Below are 26,105 nucleotides of genomic sequence, written 5' to 3'. Positions count from 1 at the left end.
AGTAATGAGTAGATTGAGAAATGTCTTATGGGAGCTACCATAAACTAGTTTGTTGAATCTATGTTTGGCATTTTGTTTCCGAATTTTGTTCCATGTATTTTTGGCCAAAAAAGCAAAACCCGCTCCGTAATGGACTATCCATGGTGCCCTCAGTACTGCCTTAATGAAGCAGTGTCCTTATTAACGGAGTTCACTCTGTCACTGACATTGAGGCTTAAGAATAATGACCCCTTTGTTTGAAAATGGGTTCACATCCAAGCGGGGGAGGTGGGGGTTGGTACTCCAGATTCCAAGTGACGGGAATGATAGAATGGGGGCAAAAATCGGAACCCGAAAAAATCCCTAGGGCATCCAACAAAACCCCCCAAAATCCCTGGATCAAAAATTAACCCCCAAAAAATCCCTGGCCAAATTTTTGATCCATAAATAAATAAAATTTCCAGAAAGTATCAAATGATGTAAAACGTTGTTCTTTATTTGCTTGTACTTCATTTGCAGAACTCTGTGGCTGGGATACGCAGGCACTATCACGAATCTTCAGATTCTAAAGACCCCAAAAAATTCCTACTTAAATCAAGCCACCTAAAAAATACCTGCCAAATTTTCCTACCCGAAAAATTCCTGGAATCAAAAATTTCAAACCCAAAAAAATTCTTCGAAGATCTCCGTCACTTGAAATCCGGAGTACCCCCCTGGGGTTCACATTAATACTCTCCCCCTTTCCCCATCACTTATGCATCAGTTTATTCCAGTCGTGCCCATGCGCCCCCGTCCCTGGCCCCCCGTACATTAGCATTTTTTGTCTTGGATTGAAAATTCTATGGGGCGTGGATACTTCAGCTGCCAAATGCATGCCTCGTGTTAGGGATGAAAAAGAGAGCGAATGCCTCGTTCCCAATCGACACTGCAGCAGTTTTCATTCCTCTCACAGTGTAGAGTAGTGCTACTGTAAGGGTTTTAATGTGTGATTTACACCTAATTGCAATAATTTTGTCATAGAAAAAAGCAAAAAGCAAAAAGCCAAATAGGAATTAATTAGCCATGTGATTTACATTTGCATATTTTAACAATTTAACAATTATTTAAGAAGTCATTCACAATAACAAGAGATAATTCAGTAATTCCCCGCTGTAAGATTCTGCACATGAAACACCGATGTGTGTAACGAAAGGGTTCAAAATTATTACTGCCAGTCGAATTGTCACTCATAGCCAGAGTTTCTGAAATACCCTTCGCAGTTTTCTGGTGAAATTTGCACAAAAGCATGCAAGATAAACGCATGGGGCTGAAGACAGCAATGGAAGACAATGTCATTTTCCCGAATGAAGTGTTTGGCCTGGTGATAACTTTCCTCTATTGAAAAAAATGGAGCCATTTTTTCTTTAGTAGTTACACCTAATTGCAATAAGGTTGTCATAGAAAAAAGCAAAAAGCAAATAGCAAAAAGTTAAATAGGAATTAATTAGCATGTAATTATCATAGCTTGTAACATTCACAACACACACGCTTATAGCTGAATATTAATCACATAATATGAGAGAAATTATTTGCATCAGCCGGCTTCTTGGTGTCATTCTAATGCAATTCGAGGCTGATTCATCCACTGAATTTCAAAAGTGCTCGAATTACAAAGGTATATCGGATAACTACTAAAGAAATAATGGCTCCATTTTCTTTCAATAAATATAGCCTGGGGTAAATTCCAGGAACTCAAAGCGTGTTTTAGATTAGTGCTAAATAGAAAAGCCAGTCTGCGTATAGTTTGCAGTGCACAACATCATCTGATCACAATTTTGAAGCAGCAAATCAGGGACGTAGGCAGGACTTTTCATCGCGGAGAGAGTAAGGGGGTCCTCCGCCAGTTCCTCACCTGAGCCACAAACCAAGCTTCATTTGTCAGGACATAATAGATTGGCGACTGAAAGTGCGACAACTAAGACATAACATTGCTTGCGTCAATTTACCTTTTTCTTTTTCCAGTTGTGCGACGTCTGTACATGTTGATGGAGAATGTTGGCTCTAAAATGACTATGGCGCCTGTCTATCTTACAGCGCGGAATTACAGAATTATCTCTTGTTATTGTGAATGAATTCTTAAATAATTGTTAACTACTGAATTAAAATACGCAAATGTAAATCACATGGTTAATTTATTCCTATTTGGCTTTTTGCTTTTTGCTTTTTTCTATGACAACGTTATTGCAATTAGGTGTATCCAATTTACGTTTGTAATTAGAGCAGGTCTGAAATCCGCTAGATGAATCAGCCTCGAATTGCATTAGAATGACAGCAAGAAACTGATGCAAATGATTTCTCCCATTATTACGTGATTAATATTCAGCTATAAGCGTTTGTGTTGTGAATGTTGCAAGCAATGATAATTACATGCTAATTAATTCCTATTTGGCTTTTTGCTTTTTGCTTTTTTCTTTGACAACCTTATTGCAATTAGGTGTATTTAGAATGTCTTCCTTTCTGTCTTTGGATTTATTGTTGTAATGACTGTAATAGCACTATCCATATTATAATTATTATAAATAAAACTTTATGCACAATGTTTGGCACCACCTCAAGAATCTTAAATATATAATAATAAATCATAGTAGTATTACAGAATTATCACCACAAAATTATATTCAAATACTTGATAGACAGAAATTTGATTTAAATAACCAAAGAAAAATGTTGATTCACATTGATATATAGCTTCTGATAATTTTGTTATGTTAATTCTGGTAATTGATAGGCAATAAAGAAATGTATGCATAAGATCAAGAAAACATGTCTTTAATAACCTCTACAAGTTTTTCCCGTCCTTGACAGATGAGCCAATTTTTTCCAGAATAATACATACATACATACTTTCACTGTTTCATCCCTAAAGAGGCTTTTCAGGAACAATCATTATTTACAAGCATTACTAAATCTGCTTGTGTTTCCCACAATATCCTCCAAAATCCTGTTTGGATTTTGGCTTGGAAAGCACACATCTATGCAGTTTAATAAGCTCGAGGCTGGCCCTGGGGTTGACAACAATGCCATACTCACTGACTGACAAGGTGCACAAATTCCCTGCTGTTTCGCATGGGTATGGAGGGCAGCTGGAATTGACTAATAAAACTGGACAAGCACCACAAATAATAGATGATTCAATTTGATAATTTTATTTTTATTGTTGCAAATGCAATTTTTAAAATATGTATTCATGGTATTATACTACCATTGTTGGAATTTTATATTTTGCCCATTGTATTAAAAGTATGTCATTTTATATGTACATGCTCTTAATGTAAGACACAAAGCGGAAAAAAGGTAAAATGAAATTATAGTTTTCACTTTCTTTGGCTTTCTGGTATCCTACATTTTATTTGTAGTTACCATAAATAATTTCTTCTTTTTTTCAGTTTTACATAAATAAGCATTCTGAACTGACAATGTGTCATGCATCTCTCCTAGTTAATGTTACATCTCCCATAGCATTCAATATGTCATTTGAAACCCTGAAAACTAACAACACAAAATGCACTGTGAAAACATTGGTTTATAAAATTAAATGTTTGTGATCTTTAGGACAATTCCATTAATTTCTCCATCTGAATAGCTGAAATACTGTCTTTAACTTGAGATTTTAAAATTATTTTAAGGGCATTAAAATGGTAGCCATTCTAAAGACCTGTTCTTTGGTTTATGAAATTGCCAAAAATGTACTTTTTAAATAAATGGGAAACAATATCAGAATAGGCCTAAGACATGAAAATAAATTTCAATAATGATGTTATTGTTATTGAAATTTAGTATGATGGAAGTCAAATCAATTGCTTTGGTCAGCAATAACTCAGAAATACACAGAATTATCTCAGTGTATTGACCTCAAACTTGAACAAACAAGTTGTATAAATAATATTCTTATGCACTTACTTTTTTACACTCTCTAGATTATCAAGAATTATAAACACATCTGTTAAATAGCTATTTTACTGACAGAACATAAATGCATACTCTTCATTATTGTTGGCTTCTGCAATGTCAGTGTCAACTAGATCTACACGTACAGGTTTACAACACGGGGTGTGGTCTGCGGTGCCATCCCCCTTTTCAAAGAGGTCCTCTGTGATGTGAGCGCTTGTTAAGTCATCATCATTCTCCAAACACATGAACCTGCTTGCCACACACTCTTGGAGACACTCTTGCAATTGAAAACGCACAAGGTCATTGCTTAACAAAACCCTGGCATCATTGGTGCTATCTTGATTCACTGCAATGTCTTGTGCATCATTCTCAGTACTACAACCATTTTCATACTTGTAAGTACTTTGAGGTGTAGGAATCGCTTGAATGCATTCATATGTTGACTTAACTGATTTTGAACCTTCTCCTGAAAAAAAAAAAAAAAAGATTGATGTTTGCCACAAAAAACTGAGGTTGATTTGACCCAAGCCCCTGATTCAGGATTGACAAACTGATCTGAAGTGTCAGGAAAATCCCAGATGACCTGGGTTTTTTTCTGTTTCCTGACAATCGCACATTTTTCCAACCAATGAAAACTTAAAATCACAGATATCTCTTGTCACCTGACATGGTCAGGGACAAATCAGGAGAGAGGAGTGTTTCTGTTTTCCCAACACATCCCAGATGGTTGGTATTACTGTCAGGGAGGTCCAGGATTGACAGGCAAATTAACCACTACAGATAATGCCATAACATACCAAAATAATATAATGCTCTTTGTTTGTCACCCCAAAATTTTGCATAAGCATTGTCTTCAGTTTCTCCTGGGAGTTAAAATGGCCCCAACAGAAACTGAAAAAAAAACTTCAACAATCAAAATGGACAATTGGGAAACAGTGAGATTCCCGGTTGTCCGGGATTTTCCCAACATACGAATACCAGCATAAAAGCGCATTTAGTTTCAAGACCATTTTCATTTCATTTACCTTTTAGTGAAGTCTCAGTGATGGCAAATCTGGATGTTCTCCTAATAAAAGTGTACAAAAAATTATAACTAATTAGCCTTTGACTCTAACTACTTTGAAGGAGGGACTAATCAAAATACATCATGTTTAAAGAAAATTTTACACTTGTATTTTAATGAAAATCAAAAGCTTATACTGATAGAACCGGGCATCCAAGTGCAATAATATTACTCTCTGGCCATTGACTGCACTAGATCGTTATACAATGTACATACCAATGTTCTACTTCATGCCTGTCTCTGTATGTATGCATCATCACGTTGAGTACTGACAGCACTTTGTCAAGATGGGCATTTCTTGTCTTTCCTTCCATTTTGGCTAGCAATTCTAAAAATCTAAGGGACATTTATTAATTAATTAATTTATTTATTTTGCCACTATCACAGGGAACATTACCTGCCTCAGGAAACTTTAATATTCAAGGGAACAGAAAAATTGATTTCTTTGGGGGTCTTTCAAACAATAAATTTCATTACTAATTCAATTTGTATCCAGAAACTAATTAAACATGAATTTATTAAGTGACCAATGTAGATACTTTTATACATGAGCGATAAGCATCTGAAAATCTGATACAAAACTCTTATCATATTTTGTATTAGTTATTTTTGAAATTAAAAAATACCATAATTTAATTGCATTATAATCTCTGTATGGATTCTCTAAGAATTTATAATTGCTATTACAAAAAAAAAAATTGTAGATTGAGGTATGTTACTCTCATTTACTTTTGTGGAGAATCTGGAAGAAAGGTGGATAGCAATAAAATGAAACAAATTACTATTTCAATACACTGTATAAAAAATATATTTAAATAAAAAAATCATGTTTAGTAAATGCCATAAAATAATGCACAACAGCTGGATAATTTTTCAAAACTCTTTATGCATCAGAGTACAATTTTTTACACACTCCTCTGTGAGTCACACACAACTAGCAATAATTATTGTTGTACTGTCAGAAGGGAAATAATAAACACTTAATGACTGGTCCTGAGGTAAACAAATAATTTTGTTTTCTGAAAATCTCAGTGTTTCCTGAGGCAGAGCCGAACTGTTAACTGTAACCCTCTTAATGTCGTAGATTTTGCAATGTTGCCCACTCAGAGATATTAGCAGGAAACAGTTTCATTGTTAAATGTCATGTGACCTTGAAGTAACAAAAGAGAGTGCACGCTGTTGGGAAAAAATTTCCAGCTATATAACTGTAGGCCACTTCTGAGTTTGAAAAACCCTCACGTTAAAAATGAGGTCAAGTGCACAACCTTTCTTGTGAAAATGAGTTTCTTATTTGCTTGAGAATGAAAAATCATTTCCATATCAGAGGATGAGCACTCAACCTTGTTTTGATACAGAGGCCCGGGGGAACTTTGAAGTGGTCTATTATACTTACATCTTTAACATGGTTAAGAATTGCTGGACAGTGATGACACAAGGTTTTGAAAGGACCTTAACAAGGTGAATTGATCTACGAATCACAATGCATGACCAAAGTTCCCTTTCTTTTAATGCGTTGTTCCTCGCATCACAGAGTACTGTAGGGGATTGAGACAGTGAAACAATACAATAATAATAATTTAATATTAATATTTCTAATATATTGCCAGTAATTAGGAGTGCATGCATGCTGTTGGTTCTAGTCCATCTGGGAGTGCAATTTTTTTCCCTATGTCCTGCACTCACTTTCAGAATATGTGTCTTTCTCAGTAGCTATGTTGCTTTAACACCTGTTATACATTAATTTATTTTTAATGGCCAAGACCTGAACCAAAAACTTATAACCCTAAACATAATCATGTAATAGACCTTTTTAGCTTGTATGTTTTGTTTTTCCAATATTCAGACTATGTGATGTTGTCCAGGAAATTTGTCTTTTGTCTTTTCATAAATTAAGCATACATGTGCAGCCACGTGTCAATAAGATGATATTTGAAAGAAACAGTTCTCTGATGATGATGATGATGATGATGATGATGATGATGCCTTTATTAAAGTGTCAAAACTGTAATAGCGGTGTATAACCACTAAGTGGGGACACTAAAATAAATTTAAAAAGAATAAATCAATTAATAAATTAATTAAAATTAAGAAAAACTATGTACAGTATAAGCAAGTGAGAAATTCGAGAGAACTATATACAATATGTACAAATGTAAATATGGGGTACCATCACGTGGTCTGAAATAGTAAAACAAAACTTACAAGCTGAAAAGGTCTGTTACTTAATGAATCAAAATTGGATGTCCACATAGCAGGAGCCTTTTATAATTACCATACCTCAGTCCCATTACTAATTTGTATAAAAATTAATTATGTGGCTGGCCATAAATTCAAGCTTCCAATAGCAGCAGCCTGACAGATATGGAAGGCTGAGCTTGTGATGTCAGCTCATAACATTCTTTGTTATTTAGCAGTGCATCATGGCTTTAAAAGTTTATGCAGTTCCAAATGTCTTTGATCATAATTGTATTAAATATACCTCTGGATAGTTTTGATTCTCCCTCTTCTACTTCTTCTGTGGGAGAAGAGACTTGTTCTCTAACTCCATTTCCACAAAATGAACAGACCAGTCCTTCTTGTGAACCCATTGGGCCACTAGAGCCATGCCCACAGTATGTGCAATGCCCAGAGGATGAGCTGAGTTTGTTTGGTGGGAGACTTAAGGATGTGGAGGGAGACCTTAGTGTCATCTTTGTTAATGTATCAGGATCTGAAAATGATAGCAGTTTATTCTTTACTACCATAATACAACTCTTTGCCCAACTGCTGAGTAAGCACTCTTGACTCAGGGAGGCCAGGGGAAGGGGGCAGTCAAGAGAGTTTGTTCAGAGGCTACATCCCATCAATTTTGCCATCGTTTTCACTGAGTTTTTCTCCCACTTCTGCTTCCAACTTTGAAAATCTGGTTTTCACCAGATCATAAGTGACAGAGTCATATAAGTGTAGTCGGAAGAAAATGGAAATGTTCTGTTTCTTCTGACTTTGATTCTGTCACCTGTAGACTTTGCTTATGACCCCAATTATTTATTTTTGCTACGTCATAAATGCTGTTAGGACTCTGCTTACCACTCCAGTGCTAATTAAAACCAGCCTTAATCAGTTTTAACAGGGACTTGTGTCTGACCTTTTCATCCTCCTCTGTCATGCATTTTCTAGGGGAAAAATCTTGTTACCCTAAACTCTCTGTGCTTATGGTGTACTTGAACATGACTATATTACAGAATTATTGGAATTCCTTTATACCGTAAACTGCTGCTTATGAGCCCTGGGCTTATACAAGTTCATAAGGGGTTTTGGGTGGGCTTATAAACTGGGGGGCTTATAAGCGGACGAAAAAAAACGTTTCGAAATGAGCAACAGCACTGTTAATTGACGTATGATTTAAATTTATGACTCTTACGATTGAAGCCTTAAGAAGGCAGCAATAAATCGCATTCAGTTAAATTTCGAAACAAAATTACAACTGTAACATAAGAAAAACTGGAGGGGGGCTTATATCTGGATGGGCTTATGATTGGATGTATTTTTTTGTTTGCATGTACTGTAGGTGGCCTATAACCAGGGGGGCTTATAAGCGGATGGGCTTATAAGCTGCAGTTTACGGCATCCTGCCACAGGGAGCCCACTTAAGAAATCATTGCATCATAACATAATAAATTTGATACTCCCATACATTTTCTCTAAATTCAAACATTAGTCATTTAGAAGAGGCACAATTTGTGTGGGTAACCTGTGGACAAAAGGAGGCTCTGCTCACCAGGGAACCCAACACTATAAACAGACTTACAATGCTCCTTAAGAAATCTCAATGTGTCTCTATATCCTTGCCGACAAATATCACTCATCACATCTTCATTGGGTGGAAACAGCGCACAAGAAAACCGGTAGAAATTGTGCAGAGTGAACTGCATGCTGGTGTTCTTTAATTCAATGTGAACATCATTTGATGAAGTGTCTCGTGGACAGATATCACTTTCACCACTAAATGGTGACACTGTGATGGTTTCTCCTTCCTTGAAGTGCTGCGGAAGGTTGTCAGAAATTCCACCATCCACATAGTACTATATGTTTAGAAACAATAATACAAAATTATTTTGTTCTCTGACTTCCGTAGACTGTCCTGCCCCCCTTGGCGTAGTACTACCTAATTATTACATTAATGGTGTGCCGCTGAGTCTTTGAGGCTCTGGACTGGTTCCAGACAAAAAGGGATGAAATAAAAAATATTGTGAGTCCCCTGCTTCAGGAAATAGTTGTAAAAATAGGAATATTTTTTTAGTCAATAAGCAAATAATATGTATATATTATGGCTTACCCAAGAATATCCCTCACTTAGACTGTCAATGATTCGAGTATAGCTTTGCACTAAAGCTTGATCAAGAATATTCAGGGACTTGGGGAAAATCAACTCTGTTACAGAGTCAAACTGAAGCAAAATATACCCCTCTTCCAGCGATACATGTGCATCCCTGTTGTTGAAGCCCCACATACCCATATAGCAACTGTGTGAGAGTGGGAGTACCCCCCACCCCCCACCCCTGGCTATTCCAGTCTAAACAGCTTGAAAAAACCAAAAAGACACCCTTTAATTCAGAGCTGAACATACCCCCAGCCAGTCTACATTGCTGTCAATTATTGGTTGCCTTTTGATTTAATATCATTTTATTTTTTATTTTTATACTTTCTTTGTATAGATAGATTGAGAAAAAAGGAGAGTTTACCTTTCCCCTGAACACTGCTGGTAAAATTCCAGAATATAATGGTACGAAGGAGGTTGCTACTAATGCCTGTTCGATTGAAAATATAAATATGAGACTAATAAGGTCACCATAATTATTTTGAATCATGTTAACATGGTTAAACAAAGTTTCACTGTAATTATGCTGAACGGGAATATCAGGAATGTAAATCTTTTCTACGTACCGGTAATGAATAAATAAAATTAAAAATTACTTACTAGAAGCGATAACAAACTTCCAAAGCAAAAATTTCAGACTATTATTTCAGTTTGTTTTTGGCGTGTCTTTGCGCAGTTTGTAAAATGTTATGAACACTGACGATGATAAAATACAAACTTTTTTAGCTACGGAGCTGCCCCGGTGCTGTACTGCATGTGTACTGTCGCTGTAGATTTATGAGATTTCCGAAAATTAACATTTTTAGAACAGCAGGTGTCAAAAAACAGGTTGATACGAAATTTATTTTGTATATTTGAACTAATTTTTTCCGTTTGCTGAAAATACTTTCGTACTTACCTCGATGAGATCCTCCTTTGAGAAGAATTTAGATACGATAACATTTTGCAAATCAGGAACACGCGTGAGTGAAATGTGCAACTTTCCGCTCGCTATTTCATGAGCGTTGTCAGGCAGCATTTTTTCAAAAGCTCTTCGCACTGTTTTCACGATCTGGAAACTTGGATGCAGCGGTCCCAGTGAGAAAGATTTTGCTCTTTTGCTGAGTCTAATCACGGATTCGGTAACTTCGCTAATGTCTAGATCTACGACTAGGCCTATCGCGGCAAAGGCGCCGGCACTTGCTCCACCGAAACACTGGACGCGCTTCAAAAAATCAACTGCGTTTTCTTTCAGACATGCCATCACTCCGATGTGGTAGATTCCCAAAAATCCACAACCTGAAAAAGTAAGATTGAAATCTTGAGTATCCTCCATCGCTAGAACCGCGTTTCTTTATTCTGCAGGTCTGCTGAAGATCTGGCCAAAAATCTTTTCTCACGGTTTTTGTATTTTTTGCATAAATGCCAGGCACTGGGTTCTAATATCGTCATCCCATTGTGACGTCATAAGTGATATGACCGTCGCCTCCGGGTCCGCCCCCGGTTAACCTTCAAGTCACCTTGGATAACCTTCGTGTTCTGTGCGCACACAAAAGACGACTTGAAAAGTATACATTAAATTTTGAAATTTTACAAGCAACAACAATCTAAAACTTTACGCAGCTCTAACAATCCTAAAAGTTCTAGAGAATTTCTCAACGTAGGTGCCTTGTGTGGAATAAGAGAAACACAGGTAACCAACAGGAGCCCCTGATACACAATAATTTTGATGGAAAAAAAAAGGAAAACATTTGGATCTGTTGATTTTTTTAAAGATGTTTTGGCCTTACTTATCTCATGTAGTCCTAGATGAACTAGAGAAGGGCTTGTCTGCTGCATCAAGAATAGTAAACAGCCGGGCCGGGTTGAGATAACCCAGGTTTGGTGCGAAATTTGAATTCAGATATGAAAGCCTAAAAAGCAGATTCAGTCTAATTCTTTTTATCTAAACTTTGGTGATTGGATGCTCTAAAAAAATTGAGAAAATTATCCGAGAAAATACTTTTAAACGAACGAAAAAGAAACCTGGATTAAAATTTAACCCCGGATTAGTGCTAAACAGCCTTCGAACAACTGGGCCCTTGGCCTCTAACAACCACTTTCATCATCATTATTATTACTGTTATTACCCCGCTACATTGAGGAATATATGGCAATCTTCATGGAGGTGGTACATGATTCATGCACCAGGTGCACATTTACACCACAGTGCTTAAAAAATGTAAAAGTTTAAAAGGTTGAAAATTGTCCACATTGATAGCAGTTGTATTACCAGAAATAAAGATTTTGTGACACTCAGACGTGTACATGTATGGTGAAGGAGCGGCCACGCACCCACCCACAAACATGTCACCCCCAGTTTCTTTTGTGCCAAGGTACAGCACCTCACCCCTGTTATTCAAAAATACAGTCAGTCTTCTCTTAATTGACACCTCTTCTAGGCGTACATTCCTGGCTGGCCAAGCGCAACGTAAACAGTCACACCCTAAAGTAATATGAAAGAAGCATGCAAGGGCAAAGTGACAGTGTTGCAATAAAATTCAACTTTTATTCTTCTGACTCAAATTAATGACAATAATTTAATTAAAATTACTTTAAAAACCTCATATCACTGACAGTTCAGTGCTATCTTTACACTATACATTAAATCTACTTCATTGTCCATTTTGTAAAAAAATTTCTTTGTATGTTTTCAAAAAATACAATGTAAATACTGTTTTTACCAGTATTATTTGTACCACTCTTAAAGGTACATGAGATTATGTACATTATCTTTATATACACAAGTGTTACACCTGATTTGTTTCTGTGTGATAACAATTTTTACAAACACACACCAAAATTTACTTTCAACCACTGCTTTTCAAAGCTAAAAACTAGCCCCTTCAATAAGAATAGCATACATTCATAAATGGCTCTACAACTTGTAACTTTTATAGACCATGTAGGAGTCAAACTGGTAAAATTAACACAGACTATTAGTTCCATCTAGTTCTACCTTGACCAAATGCAGAACTGGTGAAGTATCATCGTATTATAATTTTAATTAAGTTGTAAGTATCTTGTATTAGGTAGATCAAATTACTCCTAATTACGTGCAGCCCATACAACTTAAACAGCTGTTTTCTTCTACAGGGGAGTTCAAGGTGTCACCTACCCTTATGAATTTAAGTTGGATTTTTACATACAATGAACTTGATTAAATTCATGCCTGCATGGATTTCACTTTGAAATTCAATCTGCTAATTTTCTCGAAATGAGCAATTTCCACCTTGCCCCAAGCCTGTCTCTCAAATCATGGGGTTAAGAGCAAAGTCTTGTGCCAAAAAAATAAAAAAATAGCACAAGCTGTTTTGCACTTCAGCCTCATTTTGAAAGTGAGGGGTTCTGAAACTCAGAAAAGACCTATTTGATATAATTCATTGAAAAACAACCAAACAAACAAAACATAAAATTATACCATAAATAAATTATAAATTCATTGTATTAACAAAGTCAACTTCCTTCTCGTTTCAGCCATTCTCTTCTCCAAAGTTGGGTCTGAAGGATGTAGTGTGTCTTGACTTTTCACTCTCTTATTTACAATAGTTTCTGTGAAAATGCACACCACAAATACCTGGAACATCTAACAGTACCCATGTAGTACAATAAATTACTTTCCAGATGTTGTTGATTGTTTGTTTTTCTATTCAAGCACGAAGCCATCCCAGTAGATCAGTGAAAATCGTCATGGTCCCAACCTCATCTTCAACAGTTTGTCTGTGCACGTTTTTGAGTCATGATTGAGATCTCGAGAAATCTGGAACAGTCATAAACAAGCAGCATAGCTACCATAGACTCATTCATTAGAGGCTTTGCTGCAGTTCCTCGTAATTACTTAATTCAGAGTCCACATCAGTCTCATACCCATCCAAAACAACATAATCATCGACAGGTGAAAGGACCTTGCTGCATGCACCACCTTCATCTTCCCATCTCCCTAAAGACTCACTGACAAGGCTAATAAATCCATCATCAGATTCTCCTTCGGCAATGATGTCACCCTGCAGTTTCATGGCACGTTCCAATAAGATCTGAGTGGCATCGTCAAACGACATACTGAAGCTGCCCACAAGCACTTCAATATCACTATCCTCATCCGAGGTCAAGGTTGCAATAGCATGGGTTGATCTTTCATTGAATGCCTCTAATGCCTGAGGGTAGCCCGCAGGGCATCCAGCATAACCGCTAGAAGGTGTGGATTCCTCTGCACTGCTAACACCTGACCCATCTATGAAAGAAACAAATAAGCTGGAGTTAGATAGTGGGCAGTTTACCTGCATCTATTAACACATAAGATGCCTGGAATAATTTAGGCGAAATAATAAAACGACCAATGCAAAATCCTTACCAATAAGCAAATTGAGATCTGTGTTTCTATTAAATTAAATTTATCTTTATTTATTTGCAAGATTGAACTGTTAAACATCACACCTTCATGTTGTGATCCAGGTAACATGGCTGCTCCAGATGGTTTCCTGTGAAAACAATAATAATAATAATAATCATAAAATTCAGTGATCAGCCCTGTCAGAGTGCATACAGTGTGAAAAAAAGTAGTACTCATATGTTGAGCTAGACAATCTAAAAGTCAGGGAGTCATGCAAGCAGTTTTTTAACATAAGAAATTAAAAAACATATATACTAATATATTGAACTGCTGAAATCGCAATCACATGCAATTGGGCTGTTTGCATACAGTTTTAAATTATTAAAAATATTGGCAGCATAGAAAATTATCCTACTTCTGGCCCCATGGCTGTTTCAGTGCTTATTAACATTTTTTCTCCTAAATGTGGCACTTTTATACCATATTTCCAGCTCAGCTTGAATGATGCATGCTTTTTCTTCACCTGGCATTTTCAGTGCTAGATCAAGCCAAAAATATTCAGTTGACAGTCAAGCCCACTGAAAAATGGTTGCCAACTTCAAAAGCAGTATGATGTTTTTTGTTTCAATGCCAGTTCAATCACTTATGTTTCAACGAGATATATATACTGATTGTTTTTCAAAGATCTGTTAGCTAATTAGCCCAGGGTAGCTTGAACCCATAAATTCAAAATTTGTCTTTGTATTATTTTCTTGTATTTGTATTTTATTTGCCACACATAACACAATTACAATTACAAAAAGATACAAAAAAATGTAGGAAGAAATGGCAAGGAGGTCTAAAGGAAACTATAAAGCTTATGTTAATAATATTATTAGGCCTCCTCAATTACAATATTATTTTTCAAAGACAACATAAAAATTATGGCGACAGATACAAAATATTATTAGATGGAAAATTATAATAACAATCAATCAGTCAAGGAAGTTTACAACTGTTGAATATTAAACAGCTTTTTCCCAAGATTTTTGTTATGGTATACTACTAATAATAAATGCCTTAATATTGCTCTCTTAAAGGAAAAAAAATGTTGTAAAAATATGTACTATGTATAATTTTTATCTGCTCAATCAATAATTGCCTACTCGCATGGTCCCTTAAAATTCTAATACTACACTGTATTTAAAGAAAACAACTGTTAGAACATCACATTTATAGACTACATACCAGCAATGTACATGTACTTGATGTTTGTCTTGATAAGTGTGTATCACCATGTAAATCATAGCCAACAAATCATCAAGAAATTGGTTTCCTGTCTTCTCCACTTTAGGGAGTGATTCTACAATACTAATAATTATAAAAAGACAATTTTATTGGTTTTTGTTTCAATCACCTTTCCTGGAAATTAATTCACTGTTTTCAAACATCAAGAATGAAGCCTTACATGTGAGCGAGATGAGATATCTGCTTCAGAGAAATAACACATGGTTTCGCGGCCAACTTAAACACCCAGAAAACTCTGCGGATGAAGTAACAGGACCAAAGTTCTGCTTCATTTATTGCTTCACTGGTATGATGGAGTACTGCAACAAGTTATATAAAACAGGAGTCAACATTAATATTTTTTCAATTTTCATTTACTGCTCACGATTTGATCCCATAGTATAGTACTTAACTGTTAATGTTCCGAAAATCAGGGATTGTTGATATCTATAATACGATCTGTGTTTGTGTAAACAGTGGCATAAATTGACCCATTTTTATGGTCATGTAAATGTTACGATGTTTCATGACGCCATTATCAAGGAATAGAAAAAAAATAAACATGTGAGTTCAAAAGGGGCTGAAGTACATGTACTCTGAATTTGCATGAATGAAAACAGCTGAACTAAGACCTTAGCATGGATTGAATCCGTTTGCACGTTAAAGGCAGGCTTAATTGTTTGATGTAAAGTATCTCATTAACAAGGCAGTCAAATTTGTTCTTGCATTTTTTCAGCACTCTAAAGCAGCTGAAAAGGTCCTCAGGGACAGCACCTGCATGGTTTTTATCATAGTATTTGCGCATGGAAGATGATTTACTTTTGTGGCCAACTCCTTTTGAACTCGCATTTTCATTTTTTCTATTCCTTGATAATGGCGTCATGATGTCGCATGTTACGTGTTTATGTTTCTCAAAATTGTTATAAATTATAAGTTTTATGGTGATCACTAATATGCAGCATATCAACTTTCTGAACAATGGGGCCTGCAGGTTGCTAAAAATTAGATAGCACTTTCCCCAGATAAAGAAACAATCTGGCAGGTAAGTATTATGTCAGAAAACTAATTGCGCTATCCAGTGGATAGCATTATCCACCTATTGAATAACTGGCTGAGGAGCCATGGCCACATTGTAATCAGTTATAATTGAAACTTTGAATCAATATTAAAAAAAAAATTTGTGATAGTTGTACATAATATTGAAGGAAACGTAATGACATAATAATTTCCAAAAAAAAAAAATTCAATGCATCATAGCTTTTAAGGTTTAGGTGAAAAGAGAAACTTGCAATCACACTGTACACCAAAGATCACCGACATGAGGCCACAGGTAAACCAAGTTTTAGTAGCAGAAAGCAAGGTTGTATAAAACAAATCAGTGGTCTCCAATTTTCTTTGATTAACAAGAGCAATTATTGGTTTTGGCTTTATGATTAACTCAAGAACCTTATAAACCTAAGCCCCTACAGACACACTTACTAAGAGTAAGCTTGGATTCTCCCTCCTGTTCAATAATTTCTGTTTCATTTTCGTCACTCTCTGAACTGCTGCTACTAAAGACTTCCCCTTCACCACTACTACATGTGCTGTATGCTGACATGGAGCTGCTGCTGTAGTTATGGCATCTTCCTGACTTTGACCACGATGTAGGAAGGTACTGTGACATGGACGGCTTGCGGACAATACCATCCTTCAACATATCAGGATCTGAGACACAATTTATAGAAAACCTTACTGACTATACCCTACAAGAATTTGACATAGCATGAGGCTCCATGTAATAAAGAAAACAGTGATAAAATTATTGTAGAATGAATTTCTTCAACAAATAATTTATTAATTAAAAAACTTTTTTGCAGTGCAATTATTAAATTAATTAATATTTTTCTTAATTATTAAAAAATTTAAAATACCTAGTAAAGTTTTCAGGCTGAACTATTCCTTCTTTCATATTTTACATGTACTGGTATTAATAACATTCTATGCTGGTGTAAAATACATCATGCATGAATTTCCTTTTATTATGTAAATATGCGGGGGGGGGGGGGGTGGGTTTTGCAGAGGAAAATTTTCTGTTGATTTGATTTTCTTTAATTTTGCTTTTGTCCCTCACACTTTCTTCATCCTGTAATTTTAAGGTAAATAATCGGGAAGTAAGTCACTTGTATGTGATGTAATTCTTTTTTGCTTGTCTGATGATAAATTTATAATCCGACAAACAAAAAAGGACTTTATCAAATAAAAATGAGTTTAAGTTTTAATGTTAATAGTAAAATATATTTTCCATTCTATGCCTACATTATTTTAATGTTTTTATTTTAACCATGCCTGTTAAAAAAGGATTATTGATGGTCACTATATGTAAATAAATACTATCATAAATATGAAAAACAGCACTTACAATGCTCCTTCAAAAACCTCAATGTGTCTCGGTATCCATGCTTGCACATATCAAACAGCGCTTCTTGCTTAGGAGGAAAGAATGCACGAGAACACCGGTAGAGATTCTGAAGGGTAAACTGCATGCTTGTGTTATGAAAATCAATATGAGCATCATTTGATGAACCGTCTTTTGGACAAATGTCACTTTCACCACTAAATGGTGACACTGTGATGGTTTCTCCTTCCTTGAAATGCTGTGGAAGGTTGTCAGAAATCCCACCATCCACGTAATACTAAAACAACAATACAATAAAACTATGAGTGATTATTGCAATAATATGTTTGAGTACTGCAGCCTTACAACTTGACATAATACATAAGAGGCTTGTTAATAAGACTCCACCTTTTAACCCAATTAATCTACGCCCTGCCACTAATAACCTCTAATCTTGAACATACATTTTTATAAATTTAATGTTATATATTTAAGTAGATAAATTTCCAGATTCAAACAATAAAAAAGACATACCCTTCCCCTGAATCTTGCAGGAAGAATACCAGAATAGAATGGCACATAGGAACTTGCAAGTAATGCCTGAAAAAAGTAATAATAAAGAAAAAAAAACCTTTATGAAAGACCTGCTCTTTCAGAAGGACAGCTTGTAACTAGCAAGGTGTAAGGGGGGGGGGGGGGAGTACTCTGAAAATTGGTGGGGTGGGGGATGGGGGTAGGTGGGGGGTGTATTCAGGCTGACAGTACCTCCACCATACTAAATCAGCTCTAAGATGGAATAAGCTTTTTTAACACATTTTTTCCTGCCTTTATAGCTTGCATGCATATATTCCTCTCTGTGTTGGGAAAGGTCGGAGGAAGTAACTGCTCTGCTGAGCTTACGGCATCTTCAAAGTATACCCAGGTCATCAAGCTAAATGTAGAGGTGAGAATTGATAGAGGCCACCAGCTGTTTAAGGAACTTAGTGCATTCTGAATATGGCCACATGTAAAAATAGTGATTTTATTATGAAGTTTCATATGCCTAAACAAAGTCTTATGCAAATACAAGAAATGGTATTCTATGGGAGATGCAGACATTCTCGAATATGATACGTCTAGATGTATCTTATATCACAGTGATAACAAGATGAGAATCTGCATGGTTTAATTTTGCGGAAATATTAGAAATCATGACGAGGCAACAACGCAGAACTGGCTGCAGAAAAAAAAATCAAATAGTAAACATATTTTAAATTTACAAAAATCCTTATGCTTCTTTTCAAAAATCATAATCTGGCCATCAGCACAACGGAATGAACATCAACAAAAACACTGTAACTTAGGCAAACGAAACTTAAGTAGACACCCCGCAAAGTGAATTGCGTATGGCCTTAAGGCAACATTGACTGTAAATGATATGCACGCTATATAATTTTTTCATACAAATAACACATGTCCGCCCCGTCTCAGCTAACAACACTCCAAATAAATATTTCTCAGAAGGAGAAGGAAGATACTAAAAACAGTAATACGATAAATTGTGGTCAACGCTTCGTTTTGAATGCCAACGCGCAAGTCTTGCAATGCATCGCTGATAACAACTGCCTGCATACCAAATGACCACGCGACCACATTCTATATCCTTCTTCAAACTTTCCTATTATGTAATGTTTGAGCTTGTGTAGCTGTATACACTTGAATCTCGGTTCTAACATATTAAACCTAAGCAAAAACGTTTCTATTTATGAGTAAATTATAAAAAAACATTGCCTACAAGCACAATCTAAGACTCGAGGACGTTATCTGTTCATTAGCATAAGTTATATTTTTGCGTAATATGTTATATCGTCATCGTTTGAAATAAAACTCAAAACTTACCTCGACTAAGTCTTCTTTAGAGAAGAATTCTGACACAATAACGTTTTTCAGGTCTGATACTCGCGTTAGCGAAATGTGAAGCCTTCCGCTAGCCAATTCATGAGCATTTTCGGGCAGAATTCTTTCGAAGGATCTTCGGAGCGTCCGGACGACATTAAAACTTGGGTGAAGCGGTCCCAGTGTTAAAGAATGCGCTCTTTTGGCGAGCCTTATAACAAACTCAGCACTGTCACTAACGTTTAAGTCTAGGAGCAAAGCGATCGCAGCGAACGAACCGGCACTTGCCCCTCCATAACATTTCACTCTCTTCAAAAGCGCGGGAGCGTTTTCTTTCAAACATGAAACTACTCCGAGATGATAGATTCCCAGAAACCCGCAGCCCGAAAACGTCAAGTTCAGATCTTGTTCCTCGGTCATGGTAGGCTTTTCTAAATCGAAATCTCTTGAAATCCAACTAGAAAAGCCAAGACAAACTCTTTCTTTCACGACGGCCACGAGTTCCTTTGTAACGTAAACATCGATTTTTTTGTTGGCGTGTTCTACGCCTTCGTCACACCCATCACCGACCTCCCAACACCCGTTTCTGATTGGCTGATATTGTAAGAACCAATCAAATCAATACACTCCCCCTTTTACTGACGTTTCCCTGAACAAGATTGAAAACAGGTTTTCTTTAAAACGTGACCTTGGCGGAAAGAAAACAAATTGAAAAATTGCATAAATTTCTTTCGTTCCTTCTAAACAATGAAACAGAAAACTGTCCTTTGAAATTTCGTTTCATGTTTACCCTTTTTTTGAGAGACAAAAGGTTATTTTTCACTATTCGCAGCAAGAGAGAATAATGCTTGTTCGCATTTCCCTGGCGGGAAACCTCCCCTCGTGCAAGGCACAGCTAAAAGATGGCAGCCGCGTGATTCAGACATCATACAAATTTCTCCCTGTCCTCCCTCACCCAGCTTAGATTTTATTTGGCGAGAGATATTTCTGAAGATGAAAAATGTTGCACGATACCTCCAAAGGCAATTGTCGTGACACTCAAAATTTTACATGTAATTTTCCACTTAAAATGTCACGAGCCAATAAAAGTGTTTTGACTGGGTTGCGTTTACGTAACAACCCCTGCTCGCTTCCCGTGAATCCCATACAGTGTTCCCATGATGTCTGCATTTTTTTCAATTTCCGTTTCCTTTTTTATTATAGCAGGGAATAATTTTCTCCGAAAAAAATCTTTATTTTCTCACTTGCCCGTTTGAGGGAAGGGGCAGCTCTATTTTCTATTTTCTTCGGAAACATCCGGGACCAACCAGTGAGCATCACTGGATTCGGAGGTTGGGGGGACGACTGCTCGTCAAAAAGGTTCCCCTTTTTAAATATGGTGTTCTCTGTTTCCAGAGAATTTCGTTCTTCTTTCTTTCGCTTTATAAGTCTAGCCCCGAAGCGTTGACATCTCGCTTAGCGGCTAGAGTTTGTTTGCCTGAGAGAAAGGAGAAATAAAACCTCTTGGAGCTCTCAGAAGAAAAACCTGGCGAAGATATATCTCAATTTCGTCTAGCGTTTTAATAGCACCAGGTTTTAGCACCGAGGTCAATTGTTTATGGCTTTTATAGATAAGAGGATTTAAGAAAAGCATGTTTTCTTTAGTTTGAAAAATGGAAAATACGGAAACCAAAAGCCAGTTCATAACCTGTTTTTTCCTTAGTGTCGGTAATCAATAAATAATTCAACATAATATGTCAGAATTTTAAGGTCTCGAGTTTGAAGAAATAGCATCCCTCTGGTTTGCTGGAGTCATGTTGCGCAACACGTAATGAAATTCATCAAAATGCAATGTCACTTGTACTCCCTATCTATTCTATTTTTAGTGCTAATCTGCATACCAAGGCCACAATAATTCTTATTTTCTGGCTAAACATGCGCTGCTTGTTTTGCATCCCCTCATGCTTATAATCCTGTCTTTTCCGGAAGTTTTACCTCTTGACTGAGGATTTTTTTCACCGTTGGTATTGATTTTCGTTCAATGTGTGATCTCTTCCAGACTATCACATTTCATTTCCGCAAAGGATGGAAAATAGGCATTCAGAATTTTTTCGTCAGTTGTGCGACCCTGGCCAAATTGTGTCATTTGTTTTTAAATAAACATGCAGTCTTTCGAGCCCATTTTTCGAGCTTAAATGACAAAGACTTCTATATTTAAGTTCAACTATTTAAAAGCAAAATGACTCCACTTTCACTGTTAAAAAGTTCATGAGGTTATTCCCTTTCCGGGAAAAATTTCATATCTCTTATCAAATTCATGGCTAGTTAAGCACTTCGTTTTCTCTTATTGTAAAGTCTTCTTGGGAATGCTAGTTTGCTGTTAAAGGTAGAAAATACCAAATCAAATATTAAGTATAAAGCTAGCCTGTGTGGTAAGCGATTGAAGGAAAAGAGGAGAATAAAGGCGCTGGCGCCACGATTCATTCTCGCGTGCCCAAGTGTACCCTTTCCCATTCAAATTTCCTCGGACCACCGGCTTACGGTAAGGTACTTCAGGCGAGTTGTCATCCTTCCTCGCACGTTCCTTATTACTGCTTCTATATCCTCTAACTGAGTAGGAGAGAGGTTTGGTCTGATCGAGATATCGTCTAGTCTTCGCGCATTTTCAGCGCGCCTGGCTCGACTAGCGGCGATGTCTCGGTTCAGCTGTCTGTTCTTGCGAAAGTCTTTTGAAAATGTCTTCTTCTCAATAAGACTTGGACTTTCCTATTTGAGCGCTTGGTTGGAGATAGGAATTTGACCAGCAGATAACAGATATGGCTTATGAGAACTGTCTGAGAGTTCTTCATGATCGATAGACGCCCATGCCCCTGCTTCTTTGTTGTGTGCTTGCGTTTTTAGTACAATCTTGGACCAATAGTGCATACGGCCTTAATGGGACTTCTAGTTACAGTGATGTGACTGTAGTCACTGTGAGCGATTGTATGATGAAACATCGCCTCCTTTGTCGTATATGGCTGAGAATTACTGAATTACACTGAATGCCGATAGCAACTCTCGGCGAGGTGAATGTTATTGACGAAGAAATGGTTGTCACTGTGGGCGGTTAGGTGGGGTTCCTTGAGTGTGGCCTCAACTGTAGATATTTTGTCTTTTGTTCAATAGTAGCGTTCTACAACCGCGGAGCATTTAAGAAAAATCGAGATATGGCAGGGGTGCACTGCCTTATTTGGTCCAAACGGGTATGTACGGCTGCAGGGCATGGTTTTCAGACATGGGGTCTTGAGTCTTAATTAAACAAGGGATACAATTTCACTGTATTATTTTATAGTGTTTTGAACAGGCTGTCTTTTTAACGATGAGCGGTCTTCATGTGTGGTACCAAAACTTTTCTCCCAAAAGATCTTATTCCACGGTGCTAGTTTAAGATCTCTTGTCTGGTAGAGAAATGGACGATTTTTTTTCTAAAACGGAGTCAGGATTCGAAAGCCGCGGCGGCATATTTGTAACTAAACTTTTCTTGTATGAGTACTCCCAAGGAGATTGCGGTCCCTCTTTCGAGAATGAGAGGCTGAGGCTGAAACACCGTGGCCTAATGAAGATGAAGTTTTCAGAAGTAAAATTTTGCGTCTGGCTTCACCGGTTGAGTTCGATTACCGAACGTGCGATTGCCTACCCCGGGCTTCATCAATAGTGGAAAATTTCGAAAAATTACCATGTGCACTAGCTTCGATGCTATGAATTATGTCAAATGCTAAATGCAATTAAAATGTTTGTGCTTTCCAGGCTGGATAAGAGACTAGTGGCAGGCACTCCAGAGTTCGGTTCTACCTGGTTCTACTGAAACATCATCAAACTAAGCGCCGCTAACATTGAAAATATTGTGAATGTCAAGTAATCTAGCAGTTGTTAATCACGGATATTATTGTTAAGAATCGTATTCATGCATGTCTCTTTGTTCTCTTTTCTTTCAATATTTTTCAACCCTGAAATCTTCATGTTGAAGATAAAGTCAGTTGAGATAAATCTAAAACTATAAGCTGGATAACGGGTTCGTGCAAAAGATGTTTTGTCCGGATATATCATCCGTCAGTATTATAATCATTTTCAGTACAGTTGGGGGCGTGAAATTGCAATACTGAGTGAAGTACTTTATCTACACTTTGCCTAACAAAACAAAAACGACTCAGTTGAACGAAGAGTGTGACGTTTCAAAAAGACAGTTCTCGGTCAGCATGAAAATACCCTGCAAGCAGAGGCCCTTCGGTCTTGCTAGATAAGTCGAACGTTCCTTCCTATTCTCTACTTATCTAGGAAGATCGAAGACCTTTGTTCGCAAGGTAACATGAAAAGTTAGTCTTTGTGCATTTCTTAGGACCAAGGACTGCACGGAAAAACCTGTTCGGTGATATCTATTCGGTGTTGTGTAAGCTGACCTTGGTATATTGTGAATCCGCGACATATACTTCTTGTGTATATTAGTTATGAGCAAGAGACTATAAAGGGCAGCCTTTATACTGTTGTTATTAATTCTATTTGTTATAGAGCTAGCCTTGAAGGGGAGGGGGGGAGGGGGGTTTGGTGGTTTTAGGCCGGAGTGATAGGTCCCCTTTTACCTCCCCTCTCACGTGCCCCGATTTGATAGATCCCAGGCCCAGTACAGCAGCAGCCTGGTGACCTCTGATTTGAATGACCACGTATTCTAATCATAGTACACTATTTTTAAAGCATTTAGGCATTTTCGAATACTAGCACGTAGTCGACAACTCAGCCGCCCGGATTAAGTAAAGGTCCCTCTCGCCGGTTCTAATTTTTCCGTTTTGTTGTTGTTGTTTTTTTTGTTTTTCCGCGATCCAACCTGAAGAGTTTCAGCAAAAAATTCAAAATGTCCGCGAAAAATTGCTGTACTGTAGATACCGGTATTCTCTACAAAAAATTCACAACAACTTGAAAAAACTAACAAAAATAGTGCCTGGTTAATAAATAAAAACTTTCTGAAAATCGCTAAAACTCATTCCTTGCAAGAAAAACCATTCACTGTCGTAATAAAAATTGTCAACACCCTCCAAAAACAGTCCCGCAAAAATTTTGTGACTCACGAATACTTTCCCACCCGACACAGCATCGAAGCGTTGTTCAAGAATTGTCCAAATCTGTAATTTTTCGTTACTCGAGGAAATAGTTACGTCCGACGTTAGATTTTATGTAACTGGCCCCGGAGATTAACCTTTTAACGTCTGGCCATGAAGATAATAGCTTATTCCAGGCTCCGAGGTAGTCGGGTCCATGAAATTGCAGAAATTGAAAATCGCGAAGACGAAAAAAAAAGGGGGGGAACTAGGGAGAGGAAGGGCGGCGGCTGCCTTCCATTTTCCCGCCTTCGCCCTCTTTTCCCTGATCACGCGCTCATATTTTCGCGTGCTTTTCACTTACGCGTCATCCCTACTACCTGAGAGCCTGGAACAGGCTATGAAGATAAAGAGATTGACTGGACTGACCGTCTGGCCCCAGTGGTTTAAATGGTGGATAACCCCATCCACCTGATGAAATTCTATCCACTAAATAGCGCAATTGTTTTCCCTGATAATTTTCCACGGGATAGTGATTTATCCGGTGAATTGCACTATCCAGCTTTTGAATAACTGGCATGAGGCCACTGAGATGTAAGCTATTTTATACGCCCGGCGTTGGGGTTTATGCACCCCAGTACCACGTGACCAGTTCAAGTAAATTCAATTTTATCCGAAAAAAATTTGTTTTAGAGTGAGATTTCGTCTTCAAGTCGGTTAAAAAATCAAGACAAGAGTGTTAGTAAATACAAATTATTTTCGGATTTAACGTTCAGCGTCGTTTTAAGATTTGGGTATTGGACCAGAAGGGGTTCCTGTATTGAACAAAGTTGGTAAAATAGACAATCACAACATCATTTAAAAATGTTGCTCGTGTTTAGCGTGTGCTTCAACAAAATCGAAAGAAAAGCTTCACTAAAATAAAGACCTGTAATTTACATTATCGCGCAGACCGGACTATTATAAATCCGGCCGAAAAAAATGTCTGAAGAAGCAGTGAGTGCGGAACTTTGTAATTTAAGGGGGCTATGTTACGCAAAGACCCTCGCCAAATTTCAGGTCAGAGGAATATTTCGTATGCGAGATATCCGAAGAAACGTTTTATCCAAATTAATAGAAATTTGTATGGAGACGCCATGCTGGTGCCCATCCGGATGAGCACCTACTTGGCGGATGGAAACCAACGAAACATCTGTTACCGAGTTTTGCTACAAAAGCGTGAATTTATTCTTCAAGGAACTCATAAGCATTAAAGCATACTTTTTTTAATACATGAAATGTTTTACTAGATAGCTAAAACCCCTGAAATAAGTCATTTTTTGAATCTACATGACAGCTCTCCTGGCCGTCATGTAAATGCCTCCTCACGCAAAAGCTTAGAAATTCAAGCGTACTCTATCACAAAACCAAGAACCCTTTTGAAGCGAAAATTTGGGTGAAAATTAGTTTTCAGCTGCTCTAATATATCGTGAAAGTAAAATCTCGGTAGGATCGTAGTTTTGTAGTTTGAATTTTAGTGTCATGTGAAAGCCAACAATACTATGCCTGCAGAAAATCACCAAAACATAATTGTAGCTAGTGCTCCCTGATGACAATTGTTTGATATCTTCTTCATAACTCTACAGGAGCATTTTGTGTTTGGGTTAAGGTACTAAGTAATGAATACAGCACAGAATTGACCTAAAACAGCGTACGTGCTGGTTCCACTTCAAAGTAGGGAGCTAAGTAACGACGACGGCAGTGAAAACGTCGCCAAAAAAATGAATTTGGGTCCTTTCAAACTTTAGGTCGTCTATTGAACCCTGCCAGTCTGTCAAGGGTAGGCAATTTCTCCTGGAGTTGAATTCTTAAGGACTTTATCC

General features: G+C 37.1%; 3 protein-coding genes across 5 annotated transcripts in view; 1 reads left to right on the top strand and 2 right to left on the bottom strand.

Moving 5' to 3' along the window:
• LOC140942361 (uncharacterized) overlaps positions 1-26,105 on the top strand; it is a 28,002-nt gene that overhangs the window by 134 nt on the left and 1,763 nt on the right. Inside the window, exon 2 of one of the 2 annotated variants that reach the window (XM_073391315.1) lies at positions 18,154-18,263. The gene's annotated coding sequence lies outside the window, so the exon portion shown is untranslated. Of the gene's footprint in view, positions 1-18,153; positions 18,264-21,905; positions 22,417-26,105 lie in introns of those variants that run through there. The other variant, XM_073391316.1, reaches the window with a different exon arrangement.
• On the bottom strand, positions 3,149-10,732 carry LOC140941749 (uncharacterized). 2 transcript variants are annotated; one of them, XM_073390763.1, is made up of 9 exons: positions 10,228-10,732; positions 9,694-9,759; positions 8,760-9,033; positions 7,452-7,682; positions 6,366-6,507; positions 5,189-5,308; positions 4,935-4,975; positions 4,000-4,375; positions 3,149-3,507 (listed from the first exon to the last, which is right to left on the bottom strand). In XM_073390763.1, the coding sequence occupies exons 1-9, from the start codon at positions 10,642-10,644 to the stop codon at positions 3,489-3,491; spliced, it is 1,686 nt and encodes a 561-aa protein (XP_073246864.1). In that variant the 5' UTR covers positions 10,645-10,732; the 3' UTR covers positions 3,149-3,488. The 2 variants fall into 2 exon arrangements, with proteins under 2 accessions (XP_073246864.1, XP_073246863.1); XM_073390762.1 differs by having other exon boundaries at positions 3,149-4,375.
• On the bottom strand, positions 11,829-19,734 carry LOC140942360 (uncharacterized). Its single transcript, XM_073391313.1, has 8 exons — positions 19,199-19,734; positions 17,855-17,920; positions 17,345-17,618; positions 16,423-16,650; positions 15,125-15,263; positions 14,905-15,027; positions 13,782-13,825; positions 11,829-13,578 (listed from the first exon to the last, which is right to left on the bottom strand). The coding sequence occupies exons 1-8, from the start codon at positions 19,613-19,615 to the stop codon at positions 13,154-13,156; spliced, it is 1,716 nt and encodes a 571-aa protein (XP_073247414.1). The 5' UTR covers positions 19,616-19,734; the 3' UTR covers positions 11,829-13,153.

This window comes from Porites lutea, chromosome 6 (assembly GCF_958299795.1).
Source record: "Porites lutea chromosome 6, jaPorLute2.1, whole genome shotgun sequence".
In the NCBI taxonomy this organism is placed as follows: Eukaryota; Metazoa; Cnidaria; class Anthozoa; order Scleractinia; family Poritidae; genus Porites; species Porites lutea.
The sequence above is the reverse complement of the archived record's forward strand: the minus strand, read 5'-3'. Positions and strand labels throughout refer to the sequence as shown.

Coding starts and splice junctions, on each gene's coding strand:
- LOC140941749 (XM_073390762.1), bottom strand. CDS start 10,644: ATGGAGGATACTCAAGATTTCAATCTTACTTTTTCAGGTTGTGGATTT. Junction 7,683..8,759: donor GAGATTTCTTAAGGAGCATT/GTAAGTCTGTTT, acceptor TATCATTTTCAG/ATCCTGATACATTAACAAAG. Junction 5,309..6,365: donor TTCTTAACCATGTTAAAGAT/GTAAGTATAATA, acceptor AATGTCCCTTAG/ATTTTTAGAATTGCTAGCCA.
- LOC140942360 (XM_073391313.1), bottom strand. CDS start 19,615: ATGACCGAGGAACAAGATCTGAACTTGACGTTTTCGGGCTGCGGGTTT. Junction 17,921..19,198: donor CTAAAGAAGACTTAGTCGAG/GTAAGTTTTGAG, acceptor TACTTTTTTCAG/GCATTACTTGCAAGTTCCTA. Junction 16,651..17,344: donor GAGGTTTTTGAAGGAGCATT/GTAAGTGCTGTT, acceptor ATTGTGTCTCAG/ATCCTGATATGTTGAAGGAT.